The sequence below is a fragment of the Pantherophis guttatus genome, chromosome 3 (genome assembly GCF_059756535.1).
Source record: "Pantherophis guttatus breed Tessera chromosome 3, ASM5975653v1, whole genome shotgun sequence".
Classification (NCBI taxonomy): Eukaryota; Metazoa; Chordata; class Lepidosauria; order Squamata; family Colubridae; genus Pantherophis; species Pantherophis guttatus.
The window spans coordinates 42,203,952-42,218,615 of NC_142065.1; the positions used below are offsets into that span (position 1 = coordinate 42,203,952).

The following is a 14,664-nucleotide window of genomic DNA, read 5'->3' on the forward strand; positions in this document are numbered from 1 at the left end:
TTTTCCCACAACTGTGCCATTTTCTTCTAGATAACAGCTGGCTTTCTAAGCCATGTATGGCTGATCTAGAGTAGCCATGAGTGGGTTGTTGAACTACACTCTTCATCTTGGATCATGGATTATCTGCTTCACCATTCTGTTGCATTCTTCCTCCTTTGCTTGCTTTCCCTGAATGACCAATGCTTGTTTGTAAAGATGGTGCTAGTAAGGTAAAATTTACTCCATGCCCGTCTTTTCAAAGCATACACCTATTAGTCAAATGTGCCCTAGAATCACATAGCTATTCTTACATTATGCAAAGACGCTTGTTACCATGATAGCTTCATAAGACTCATTCTTAACATTGTCTGAATAACTTAAAACTAATATGTTTACAAAAAGATACAGACCCTACAGAGGCGAGTTATAATACAGAACAAAGAATGAGGTCCAGATTGAGTACAAGATTGGGCCAAGCTGTGTGCAGATGCAGAGCTTCTGACAGAAAAGTCTTAATGAAGGCCTTGGTAGGAATAAGAAATGGGTTGTCTTGTTCCAGGCCTGACAGTAAATGTATTTAGAGTTCCATATTGTGGACTAACGTGGAAAGGCCTAAACAGAAGAAATATAAAAATTATCATTAGTTCAATAGAAATTCTTAGCAATAAATAAGATTCAATTAAGAGGTATATTTCATTCTAAGTACAAGATAAAACTGTTAAAGAAAGAAACTTTTCAAATCAAAGTAGATTTTGTTAGTGAGATAGACTTTGATTACCAGAAACACGAATACCAAATATGAAATACTTAATACAGATTTTTTTTTTGGCATAATGGCTTTCTCAGTTAAATTCTAATAAGCTAAATTCTAATTATTTTACCAATATAAATAATAATCTGGATGGTTTGAATATTTTTGCTTCTGTTTCAAAAATACCGTAACTAAAGTGCCAGTCTACCTGGAAACAATAATTCTGTTGAATTATATAAGTTTCTTGGTACCCATGTCTTCTCTCTAAATATAATTTGAAATGAACAGCTGCACAGATCAAACAGTCACCCACTAGCAATACAGTATTTTCCTCTCAGCTGAGCTCTTGGTGATTTTGATAGTGATCTTAGCTGTAGGAATAAGTATGGAAGAAGCAGGCATTTGGCTGAAGGGATAGTCATCTGGTCACCTGACTGAATAATAACTTGATTTTAAATAGAAAATGAGCTTGTAACTCTAAAAAGGAGGGATTGCTTACATTATACTGGACAAAAGAAACTGCAGAATGTCAGCTTTGCATACTGACTTCTGGCCAAAATATTTCCATGCAGCCCCTACTCACATTACAACTCCTATATTTATGACAAATGAAACATACCTGCCAGAGGCATTGGTAGAATAGTCTCCATTTTGGCTTTTATACTGGACATCATTGACAGAAGTATTGTAAGTTACAATTTTTCCAGGTAATTCCAAGGATACCCTTCGACCCTGTGTACCATTGGGAACATTTCTGTGAGAATAATTTGCTCGATGAATCCCTTCCACAGCTGAAGAGTTGTAGCCATAGGAGCTAGGTGTGCTCATACTGCGAGCAGACATAGCTGTCCTACTATATAAGTCATCAGTCTCTGATAGATAAAGGCGTTTTTTAATTAGAGGGCGGCTATTGGAACAGCTACTAAGGTAATTGGGGGTATAGCTGCCACCTGGATAATGGTGACTATAGTCACTTGGCCTTTGGACTGCTGATGTCAGAGAGTAACTGTTACCATAGTTATAGCTTGAGTTGTTGAAGTTAAGTTGCATATCTGAGATCTGAGTATCTGAAGGAAGCTTTCGGATTTCAGAGGTATCATTGCTGAACTCTGGTGGTGGAGGAATTATTTCATAATTGAATCCTTCTTCCACCTGATCCTTCTTAACTGTATGGTTTTGGGGTGGAGGGAAAAAATGAAAAGGACTTTCGGATGTGCTCAGTGGATCTTGCTGCTTCAAGTGACTGGAGTTTGAGTTTTGAAGCAAAATAGAAGAACCACACTTATTTGATGGAAAACTCTGAGATTCATTTATCTCCCTGAATTTCACTGTATTCCTGCATTGTTCAGTAGCATTGGAGAATATTTGTGGCATATTTTCACTTTGTCCTGACAAACTCCTGATATTGTTGTTGGGTGCACTTGATCCATTACACTGCTTACTTTCGGAGACTGCCAATAAATCCTTGTGTGGGTGTGGGGACTTTGGGACAACCTTGATAGAGTTGGGTTTTGAATTGCTGTAATAAATGGTAGATAACCCATTCTCTGATTGGCTGCTATTATTCAACTTGAGCTGAGATTTCTCCAATAAAGCACTATTACTTTGAGAGGCAGAAGTGGAACACTTAACTCTATTGGCCCGCAGTTGTGCAGCCAGAAGAAGAGCCATTGGAGAGCCTTTCTCTACTTTTTCTCCTGTAACAGGATGGAACAGAATATCACTGCTCAATTGCTCTGCATTCCTAGATAATTTGGTTGTTGTTGAGGGCATGTTTCCAGTAGAATCTCTTTGATTTTCATTATTACTTGGGCTGCTGGGTCCATCATGTGTAGCTTGGGAAGACATTGCAGAGACAAGGCTGTCAACAGGGACCAATCTCGACCTATGAGTCTTATATTGCACGGAGGGATCCTTGATGGGAGGAGCAGTTTGTGTGACTAAGGTAGCCTCAGAATTAGAAGAGGAAGATGTAGCTGGAGCCAAATATTCACTTTTGGGTTTTAAAGATGAAACTGGTGACTTGTATGTGTGGACAGAAGAACTAGGCATTGTTGGTTCTTTCTCTGTACCTTCCAATTTTGCTGTTGAAAATTTTAACTCACCATTATTGACCTTATTGCTGGAAAAATGAAGAGTAACTTGTTTTCTTGTTTCTGGATTATGTCTCAGGTTTGCAAGTGCCAAAGGTGGGCCTCCTTCCTTGACTGGAATCAATAAAGCTTCCAACTCCTCTTTCAGTTTCATAGCACAATTTGCTTGAGTGGTGGGAAATTTGTCTGTAGTTGAGAAAGCATCTTTGGTGAAAGATTTGGCTGGAGAATTATTGGCACATTTCTTTTCTTTCTTCTCATTCTCCACTCCTTGTGATAAGTGTGTTTTTTTCACATCATGCTTAACTAGTTTTAATTCATCTGTAGTAACATTGTTGCTATCAATATCTGTACCTTTAGCTTTAGAAACTGTAATTCTTTCAGTTGGTCGGTCTTCCTTTCTGCAAGTTGAAGACAGTAGGGTTGACAGTTCATTCTTCAACTTATCTAAATTGCAACGTTCTTTCCAGATATCATCATCAGACGATGCATGATCTGGAGATGAAAATTCTGTTCTTTCTTCGGTGGACCAAGATAAACTCTGTTTTTTCTTCCGTGGGTGTCTTTTGGAATCTGATGTTTCAGATTCTGTGACTAAAGCAGAATGCTTTTCCATAGTAGTTTTGGCTCTAGCTTCTGCCTCTGAGTAAACTATGGTAGCAGATGATACAGTAGGTAACAGAGGAGTGTGACTGTCAGGTACCAATCTAGGAAAATATTCTTTGGGACTGGAGTCTTTTTCTCCTGAGGAAATAGATGATGTTCTCATGGGAGTTGGAGGGGGTACTTTTAATGATTTGGGGAAAGTGAGATGAGGCTCTGGGCTGGACTGCGGTAACTGTGTCTCCTTGTGAATAGGTATTGCTGGAGAATTGAGAGAAGTTTCTGATTTCCATTTGGACACACCATTTGAGAAGAGTTGTGTATGTACTGGTAATGAAACTGGAGGAATAGAAGATACCGCAGTATCCATAAACTCTGGAGGAGGAGGGGGAGGAGGAGGGGGAGGAGGAATGAAGTCTGGTGGAGTTGGAGTACTGGGAGAAGGCACATCAGAATATGGGAATGAAGGTGGAGCCATAGTTGAAAGACATGGAGCTGGCAATGCTGGTGGAGGTGGAGGTGGAGGAGTCATTGGTGGTGGAGGTGGAGGAGTCATTGGTGGTGGAGGTGGAGCTACCATGGAAGGTGGAGGTGGAACTACCACAGAAGGTGAAACTGGTGGTAAATCAACTGAAAATGGTGGTGGTGAAGGAGGAGGAATTGAAGGTGGTGGTGGAATGTAGTCATCATCCAAATAATCCTCCCCAAATGGCTTTGTCCTCAGATCAATGACTGAATTGTACTTTCTATAACTGCCATTGATTTGTGAACCTAGGAAGAAAACAATACATACATATATAAATATATTGCATTGCTCTCATTTTACACCAGAAAGAGTAAATTTATCTAAGTGAATATTTTCTGTTGGACCATATTGAGAAATACATTGAAAAGGTTTTGAAGGGAATAAGAGAAAATAGCTCCTCCCCTCCCAGCACCCCGGTCATGAAAACTCAGAAAAACAAGTACAAATCCATTTATAATGCCTTCAATTTTTGGTTTTCAATTGATTTTCTTTAAGATGCTGCAGTAAGTTAACTGATGTTTTTATAATGGAAATGGAAGTTTCAGTCACCGATGCTTTTTCTAATTTAACAAGTAGGAAGTTCTTTAGGGGAAGCTCATTTGGGTCCTAAGAGGCAAATTATGAATGGACATAATCACTACTGCAGCAACCACATCAATTTTTTCTATCATACTTAAGAGAGCAGTGTGTGCTCACATGGTGACTGGAATCTCTATTGAACAATAAAAAGGTCTATTCCTGTAATAGACATATCTATAATTTGCAATTGAATCTGTTCCTTTTGATGCAGGAGAGTAGATTTCTGTAACCTGCCTTCCCCCAAATGAACCAGGATTGCAAAATGTAGAAGGCAAAATCCCAACATGACCAGAGGACATTCTGGGTGGTGAACTTTGAGCTGCATCCCTAAATATCTGTAGAACTTTATGTTGGGGAAGCTGCCATTGCGTAAGAGTCAAACTAAAAGCAAAGAGCTTCTGCTCCCATGGGAAGCAGTAATTTGGGATTACAGATAAGAAGCAAAACAGATGACACAATTTATTCTGAATAACAGCAGGAAGGAAAGTTTAAGTTTCTCCCCTGCTTCCGATGGATTAATAATCATGTTTTTTCCTACCATATTATTTTTATTAAGTACCCCAAAATGTCTATACATTATTTATATACTGTACATGTACATGACATTTAACATCATGATCAACTTTGCTTTAAAGGATACACCACAGACATTAATGCAACTCAATATAGTCATATAAAGCAGAGAGATGAAATATAAATGCATCTTCCCCTCTCAAAAAGACTTCTTCCCAGCTACAGTATTTTTCTATGGGAGAAGAGGATAATTTCATTGGTAGGATTTCATAATGACAGGGATAATAGTAGGGAGACAGGGAGAAATGTTCAATTCTCCCATCTGCCTAAATTGTGTTTTAATAGCCTATAATGGTTAAGTATTAAAGCAATCACTCAAAGCGTGGTAATAGAAGACATCTACCCAGTTTATATTCTACTTAGAACCATGGTGGCGAACCTATGGCACGCGTGCCAGAGGTGGCACACAGAGCCCTCTCTGTGGGCATGCACGCTGTCGCCAGTCCAGCTCCGTCACATTTCTCCATCACGTTTCTCTCCATCATTTGCAGGGAAACAAAAGTTTGAGCGACTAAAAAAAATGTGTGAAACAGCATCCTGCCTTCATTGTAGTACATTTGCTGTTGCTGCCCCGATGGCCTGCCACCTACTCTCACAGCGTCTTGTGCAGCAAAGTGAAATTTAGTGTGCAGCCACAATGCAACCCTGCATCTTCTAGGTTTGGCAGAAGAAAAAAAAAAGCAACTGACATCTGGTCAGTTGCTTTTCCTGCAGAGCTGCCTGTGTTGGGACACCCCGCCTCCCCGCCAGCCAGCTGGTCTTCAGCATGTAGCTTCTGGGCTTGTCAGCCTCCAGACATCAGATTCCCACCACCCAGCACCAGTTCAGGGGTTCCTTTCCCCCCACACCAGGGAGGAGGGAGAAAGAGGGAGAGGGGGGTGGGAGGGAAAGAGAGGAAGGGAGGGAAAGAGAGGAATGGAGGGAAAGAGAGAGAGAAACACAGAGAGACAGAGGGAAAGAGAGAGAGAAACACATAGAGAGTGGGGGAAAGAGAGAGAGAGGTAGAGAGAAAAAGAGAGTGTGAGGGAAAGAGAGAGAGGGAGGGAAAGAGAAAGAGAGAGATATATAGAGGGAAGGAAAGCGAGAGAGGCAGAGAGAGAGGGAAAGAAAGCGAAAGAGAGAGAGGGAGAGGGAGGGAAAGAGGAAGGGAGGGAAAGAGGGAGGGAAAGAGAGAGAGGGAGGGAAAGAGCAAGGGGAAGGAAAGAGTGAGGGGGAGGGAAAGAGAGAGAGGGAGGGAAAGAGAGAGAGGCAGAGAGAGGGAGAGAAAGAAAGAGAGAGAGGGAAAGAGAGAGAGGGAGGGAAAGAGAGAGAGAGAAAAACACATACACACACAGAGGGAAAGAGAGAGAGAGGCAGAGAGAAAAAGAGAGGGGAGGGAAAGAGAGAGAGGGAGGGAAAGAGAAAGAGAGAGATATATAGAGGGAAGGAAAGCGAGAGAGGCAGAGAGAGAGGGAAAGAAAGCGAAAGAGAGAGAGAGAGGGAGGGAAAGAGAGAGAGAGGGAGGGAAAGAGGAAGGGAGGGAAAGAGGGAGGGAAAGAGAGAGGAAAGGAAAGAGCAAGGGGAGGGAAAGAGGGAGGGGGAGGGAAAGAGGGAGGGGGAGGGAAAGAGAGAGAGGGAGGGAAAGAGAGAGAGGCAGAGAGAGAGAGGAAGGGAAAGAGAGAGAGGGAGGGAAAGAGAGAGAGGGAGAAAGAGAGAAATGATATTGCAAAAAATTTCTTTTTTATTGCTGCTGAATATAATATTTCAAAAGCAGGGAAAAAATGAAGGGGCATAAAAGTCCATTTATCATGTTTTTCTTAGAACAATTAGCTGAACTCTGCCTTGTTTATCATTATTTTAGGTAGTAAAACCTCATTATTCAGATTAAATTGCCATGTTGGCACTTTGTGATAAATAAGTGGGTTTTGGGTTGCAGTTTGGGAACTCGGTCTCTAAAAGGTTCACCATCACTGTACTGGAAGGCCAGTACTAAAAGAGGGGACATTGAGATCTGGAGTTAGAAGGATGGGTCTGAGGAGAGCCTGGAGTCTCCATATCCAGATTATTGCAATGTGTTCTACATGGAGCTGACCTTGGAGATCATCTGGAAGCTATTAGTACAAACTGCAGCAGTGCAAGCAATAATATCAGCCTTTCAGCATGCTGATGTGTCATCACTGTTAAACATGTTGCATTTGTTGCCAGGTGGCTTCTGGGTGCAATTCAAAGTATTGGTTATTATTTATAAATCAATTTATGGCATAGGATCTGGATAACAGAAGAACCATCTATCTCCAACTGTTTCATTAAGTGACTATCATTAAGTGTTGTACCTTATGATTCTTGATGAATGTATCTTTTCTTTTATGTACACTGAGAGCATATGCACCAAGACAAATTCCTTGTGTGTCTAATCACGCTTGGCCAATAAAAAATTCTATTCTATTCTATTCTATTCTATTCTATTCTATTCTATTCTATTCTATTCTATTCTATTCTATTCTATTCTATTCTATTCTATTCTATCCTATCCTATCCTATCCTATCCTATCCTATCCTATCCTATCCTATCCTACACACAGCACCCCACTTATTTGGTATCCAGGAAATGTTCCTTCCAGAGATGGCACAGATAATAGAGCTTTAGAAGCTGGAAAGCCTATAAAGAGTTGCTATAAAGAAGAACAAACAAAATACATTTTTTTCTGATTCTCAGCAAACAGGAACTGTGGCAAAGTAGATCTGCTCATTAACAAGGAAGTAACTGTATATGTTTTTAAAAGTTTGCTAATTGTCATGGCTACCTGACTACAGAAACTAGCTGAACTTGCTTTTAAGAGGCTGATTTAAGTTAATGATAGCTCCCCTCAACTCTGTGCCAAGCCTTCCTGCTAGCAATGCTAAATATTTTCCATTTGTAGTAAATGTTTTGAAAGGTCTCAGAATAGGAAGGCCAGAAAACTAAATCTGAGTTCATAATCTTAAAGATAAAGTGTTTATTTAAAAATAAAGTATGAACAGAACAAAATATGGGGGTATTGAAAAGTTATCAGATAGCACATTAAAAAGCTTGGTTGTCATTAAAGTGACCTTCCTTTTGCCCTACAGATTTGTTGAGCAAAACTCATGTCCCAAATGCATGGATAATGCACTAAAGACCCCAGTTAAAGAAAATGTGATGAAGGAACTTTATGGTAATTAAGAGTTGACACTGACTTGATGGCAGGTAATCAATCAGATAAACAAAAATTACATATGGCAGGGAAGCAGTTTTACAAGCTTCATGCAACTCAAAAGTTCTGACTAGAGGAAAATTGTACTTCTGTAGCTATAAAGGGGATGGTGATGGTTAAAGACATTTCTTTACTGGCATCCTGTGCAATAGGTATGCCAAGCTTAACTGAGCGTTGTTGTGCTGTATATTTGTCACTAAATTTAAATTCAGAATTTTTTTAAAAAATCTAGTAGGTTGTTAGCTATTATCAGTTATGGAATATAAGTAGTAGGATTCTTCTTGATTGATTAAAACTGCCAAAGGCTAGGATATCAATTGAGACACTGATAGTCAGATCCTTCTTGGCTCAAACCCAATAAGTTCTTTTTTTAAGGAAATAATGTCATGTAATATAAATATACAGATTATTTATTTATGTAGGGGAATTGCTCTGCCACAGGATGCTGTTACAGTAACAACAATCCCAATGATCCCACAAGCGTATCTTCAAAAAAAAAAAAACCATAAGGGTCTAATATCTGGCAACTTGGGGCAGCAGCACCTCCAAACGCCAACAGAAATTCCCAAATGACAACTACTTTCCCCCTTACCCTGCCTGGTGCCATACCCTGAACCCAGCTGGACACATTTCAGAAAGGGGAACTCCCCCGTTAAGGCCTCAGCCAGGTTTCGGTAACACCTGCCAGGTTGTCCTACTCCTCCCTGATAAGATCATAACTAAGAAAGCTTTATTATTACTCAATCTGGTATTAAGCAGTAACAGTCAAAAATCCAGGCTTCTGTAAATCTGCTGACCAGGCATGGGCTGGAACTCGGATGGCTACAACCTATCATCAGTACTAAACACGAGGAAGGCCTTCCCCACAAATGGACCTCCCTCTGTCTCCCATCAAAACATTCCATGCTGTCACCACCACCATCAATAAACCAATGTATTGATCTTCTCTACGCTTCCCTTTCAGCTCCATTTGCTCCTGCACACCAGACATCCCACCCCAGCTCAGGTCCCATCCCAGAGGCAGCAATGGAGCCATCTTCAACATTTACCAGCATACTACTATATAGACTATAAAAGAACAATTTGAAATATCCATGTAAGATCTAGTGGAAAACTTCTGCAAAGCTTCAGGTCTCGTTCAGGGGTGGGTTCTAAATTTTTTTACTACCGGTTCTGTGGGCGTGGCTTATTTTGTGGGTGTGGCTTGGAGGTCATGTGACTAGGTGGGCGTGGCTAGCTGGTCAGAGTCATTTCTGGAAGGTCCTCGCACTTACGACCAGTCCTCGACCCGACTCATTTGTTTGTTTTTAACACTGATCAGCTGTAGGACGGCCCTTTGAAGCCCCGCAGCAAGAATTTAAACAGTTTTTTCCCTCTAGTCATCAGCTCGGACTCAGGAGGCAGCAATAGATTGGGGGTGGGACCAAATAAAAGGTAAGAATAATGTGGGGGGGGGGATGGGAGGGTGGGGGGGAGAACCGGTTCGGTGATGTCATATCGTCACCGCTACCAGCTCCGCCGAACCGGACCGAACTGGGAGGAACCCACCACTGGTCTCATTTTCACTTTTGGTGGCTTGCAGATTCAGTCGTGTGCTGAAGCGAGCTCTCAAAAACTTAAATTTTCGGGAATTTTACAAGCTGGGTGAGAGCACAGATGAGCCAAATGCCTAGCACACTGTTCTGTGGCTACCTGGACAGAGGTGGCAATGGAGCCAGGACTTCAATTTTCTCCAGCATGCCACCTATAAACTATAAAAGAACTACCGTATTTTTTGGCGTATAAGATGCACTGGAGTATAAGACGCACCTTAGTTTTTGGGGAGGAAAATAAGAAAAAAGCTGATTGGCAGGTAAATTGGCCTCCCGGAATACCCCCAATCGGCTATTCTCAGAGGTGGATTTTAGCAACAGGTTCCTTGGTTGTGAGCTCTGGGCCTTGCTTTTTTTTTGCTTTTTTTTTCTGCCTCTGAAAGCCTCTCAGAAAAAAAGCCTCTGAAGCTCTGTTTGAGGGTTTCTTTTCTGAAGCTCTGTTTGGGGGCTTTTTTCCCCTGAAGCTTCGTTTCTGATGCTTTTTCAGCCTCTGAAACCTCTGTTTGAGAAGCTGGGCGGGGCTACATTCGGAGTATAAGACGCACCCAGATTTTCACCCTCTTTTTTTAGGGAAAAAGGTGCGTCTTACACTCTGAAAAATACGGTATTTAAAACATCCATGCTATCATCTAAAACTACAACAAGACAGCATAAATAACAGCAATAAAAGCAGTACCAAACCAAAAACAACAGTAAGCTGAAAACAATTCCTTTTTAAAAAAATGCTTTTTCATGGTCACTACTTAAAAGTAATCATAGTTGTCATAATGTCTATAGCCTCTACATGGCTGACTTACCTTAAGAGGAATAATAAAATCAGAAATGCTCTTTCTATCCTCCTGGTAGATGGTTTCCCTACTTATGCCACCGAAAGACCCTTTCCATAAAATGTGGTCAACATCTAAATATGTTGCCTTTTGTTTCAGTCCTAAGTTTTTAAATGTGAATGATAGATTGTACAGTTTCACAAAAGTTCAGGAACACCACAAAAAAACAACATTGTGTTAACACTGCAAGATGATATACTGATGCCAAAGCAAAATTTATGATTTCACTGTCAAATAAGATAGTTAACAATAGCTAATGATATGCAGATAATAGATATGGTGAGCGTCCATCTCAATTATCATTTTACCTGCGGGTAGCTTGTCCTCAAAGCTGTCTGGAACAGATGGTGTTGGTACAGCTACCCCATGTGCTTCTTGAGCATCCTGAAAAGGTTGAGAGATGGACTTTAACATTACATAAAAAGTGGTAAACACAAATGCCTTATTAGACAAAACTAATAAATACACACATGCACAGATGCACAGATGCGCACATGCACATACATCCCACAGATAATTTTCATAAACACACACACAGAGACACACTTTACTATTATTTATTCCATTAAAAAAATATTTTTCTAAATATTCCAAAATATTTTTTCCTGAGATATTTACAAATTGCTTATTGTTTATATCATTGTTCAAGAAAAAGATAAATATTATTTAAACTGTAGTGAAAATGCAAATTTAGTTCATAAATCCACTCTACTACATTGCTAACTCACATTAGTGGAATCCACAAAGTGCAATCTTTTAAACTCTCCCCAACGTTTGTAACTAGGGAGACTTCAGGAAGCATCCACAAACATAATTATTGAACCAATCTAGAAAATGCAGAAATAATATGTTTGCATTTCATCTTGACTTGGAATCCTTGAGTACAAAGTCTGCCTGATAATGCTGTCTCTATAGCCCTTCAAATAAGAAGGTTAAGGATATTTATTCATCCATTCATTAATCAAATTATCACCCATCTCATAGAAAATGACATTGGATGGAGTACAACAATATTTTGGACAGAATCCAAGAAATTCTGCCATTATTTCTATGGGTTCAAGAAACTCTAGACTAGCATTTCTTGAATTACTATTCCCTAGTGTCACATATTAAACAGTTTTTGATACCTGAGCATTTAAAAAATATATGTCATGGTTTGGATATACTAATCAAGGCAAAGAGATCATTCAGTTTAGGGATATCCAAGTCCTTCAATCCATTTGAAGTATGCACTTCTTTTGTTTTGACCCATGGTATATTTAAATAAATGGTATTTAAATAAATGGTATATTTAAATAAATAAGCAAATGGTATTCACAGGAACAATGGTGTGGACTTGTCATTGACAGTCCTGGCTTTTAATACAGTTATATAACATTTTGCATAATAAGGCAAGCACCACTGGCAACATTTTTGTTTAAACTATTGCAAAACTCAAAGCCCACATTGCAGTTAGTTGGGATTTAAACTTCCTCATCTTTTAAATCCAGCAAACTAAATTTATAATTTTTATTTATTAATATCACAGCAACAATAATAAGCATCTGGCACAACACTCCAGACTTAACAAGTGTTGATAAGAAAGACATAAAGTCTGGATACAGAATGCTGTAGTACCTGAAGAGAGCAGAATCAAAAGCCTGGAGACAGAAGTAGAATGACTGTGGCAAAAGAAAGCAAAGATAGTACTACTATGAATAGATGCTTTGCATGCAATCCCATAATATCTAGAATACAATTTAAATGCTATCTACATTGACAAAAATTACCATCAGTCAATTGTAAAAGGCAGCTTTATTTGGAACAACTTACATCCTGTGACGATACTTTTAACACCATTAAATCTCAATCTGCCTATCCTAGGTCCTTGAAGACTCCTAGGTGGATAAAAGTGCCAAATCCAGTCTAAACATTTGGCTGATTGTGTAGCCAACTATAATAATGATATATACTGTTAAAACAAGTGGATTAATAATAGTATGAAGGAAGGTTGAAATGAGTTGAGGATGTTTTGTCAGGATAAGAAACAACAAAGAGGAAATAGGTGAGGCAGACAGATTACAGTGATGATGGGCAAATTGGCTTGGGGATGAATTACTGGTATCATTTTTAAGGTTACTTCTAGTTTATAGTCAACATTAGTAGTAAGTTTATAGTTCATCCTGTGACTCTCAGCCTGTGGATATAGATTCAATGGTTATGAAAAGGCAATGTGGGACCATTTTAGATGCCCACCTTCCCTGCTACATGTTTTAAACTTCAGCTAATATCACTGATAGTTGAAATGTCTCTTAATAATTTAGAATGGTGAAACAGGCTTCTGCCATAATCTAGCCTCAGAGCAAAAGTCTATTTGTACCTCCCCAACTTGAAACTTACTCTTGAAATTATCCCACAAAATAGCAGTTGATGCTTCTGCTGTCCTTTTAACATACGTTAATACATCTAAATTAGAGATGAGTCAACCTTGCATTTCTTAAGTAAACTCAGAGTTACTTAGTAGCAGTACATTTCAGCTTCACCCAAATCCAACTGACCCACATAGAGACCAACCCTCTGAGACTCTTATTGCATATATTATGCCTCAGCCCCCTCCTAACCATGAAACAAAATGGCCTATATGTTTTGGTAAATCCAAATGATCAGCATGAGTATTCCCCTAGCTATTTAGCAAAATTATACCAAATGGCAGCATCAATTCAACTTTGGTTGATTCCCAAAAGTTATGTTTGGTTGGGCATGATTAATACTAAAATAAGAGTCCATAAGAACATCCCAGAACTATAGTGTTTGTTCCAAAGTTTTTATTTTTTTTAAAGGAAGGTGAGGAGGCAGTGAAACTCACTTGCATGTATTCATCAGGAGTCAAAACTGACTCAAAAGAGTCTTCACTTTTTCCTATTTCTTTTGAAAGTTAACTAGAAAAATAAAGAATATGATCCTCCATCATACAGGAACAGAAGTCTAGAAATAGAGCACTCACACTCCTTTTTAATTAGTTTTACTCTCTCTCATTAAACTGCAATCTATTAACTATTGTGGCTAGATGTTGTCTATTGTTATTCTCTGCTAGAAGTGAAAATGTCTTCCCATAACTGTATTTAAGGTCTTATTGAGTTATAACAAAAGATTTCATTCTGTTTTTTTATAATAGTTGTATTAAACCTTAGAGTTAACAGATTAAAAACTAATGAAAATTATAAAAAAGAAAAAGAAAAAAAGAGAAAAAAAAAGGGGGGAAGGGGAAAACAGTAATATAGAAAGAAAAATAGAAAATAAAATAAAACTATAGCAAAGAAAAAGAAAAGAAATATAAAGAAGTAATACACCGTCTCCCCTGTAGGCATAAGTATGGAAAGGCCTGTAATATGACAGACACAAAGTTATAAAATAAGAAGACTCACATTCGCTATTATGATAATAATGATGATGATGTTTAGATTTTTATCCCATCTTTTTAATATATATATAACTCAAGGCAGCAAACCTACTTAATATTCCTGCCTCCTATTTTCCTTACAATAACAACCTCCTGAGGCTGGGAGTGAGAGGCCCAAAGTCATCCAGCTGTCTTTCATGTCCAAGGAAGGCCTAGAATTCACAGTCTCCTGCTTTCTAGGCCAGCAGTCTAACTATTATTGTACATACTACTACTGTACTACTACACCAAATGGGATCTCTGCTAAATTGGTATCCTTATCCTAGTGTTATTCTAGTACTATATTCCTTAGAACTCTAGATTCCTGTTTCAGAGTGAAACAATGTAATTTGCTAGGAAGCTTCAACTTTAACCACAGTTCCTAAGAAAGGATTACAGGGATGTGATCTACTGCTTTGTTCATATCTTGGCTTACGTTCATCTGAAGTGATTCAGAAAATCAGTGAAGTGCATTGTACATTCTACTGTCAGCTACAGAAAGGGACCAATA

At 39.0% G+C, this 14,664-nt stretch overlaps 1 protein-coding gene across 2 annotated transcripts in view; it reads right to left on the minus strand.

The window, feature by feature from the left end:
• Positions 1-391: 391 nt before the first annotated feature.
• C3H6orf132 (chromosome 3 C6orf132 homolog) overlaps positions 392-14,664 on the minus strand; it is a 45,405-nt gene continuing 31,132 nt past the window's right edge. For both annotated transcript variants that reach the window (XM_034414312.3, XM_034414313.3), the window contains exons 3-5: positions 11,044-11,119; positions 1,350-4,197; positions 392-591 (exon numbers count right to left, since the gene is read on the minus strand). In XM_034414312.3, the coding sequence (XP_034270203.2) occupies positions 492-591; positions 1,350-4,197; positions 11,044-11,119 (3,024 nt within the window). In that variant the 3' untranslated portion in view covers positions 392-491. The remainder of the gene's footprint in view (positions 592-1,349; positions 4,198-11,043; positions 11,120-14,664) is intronic.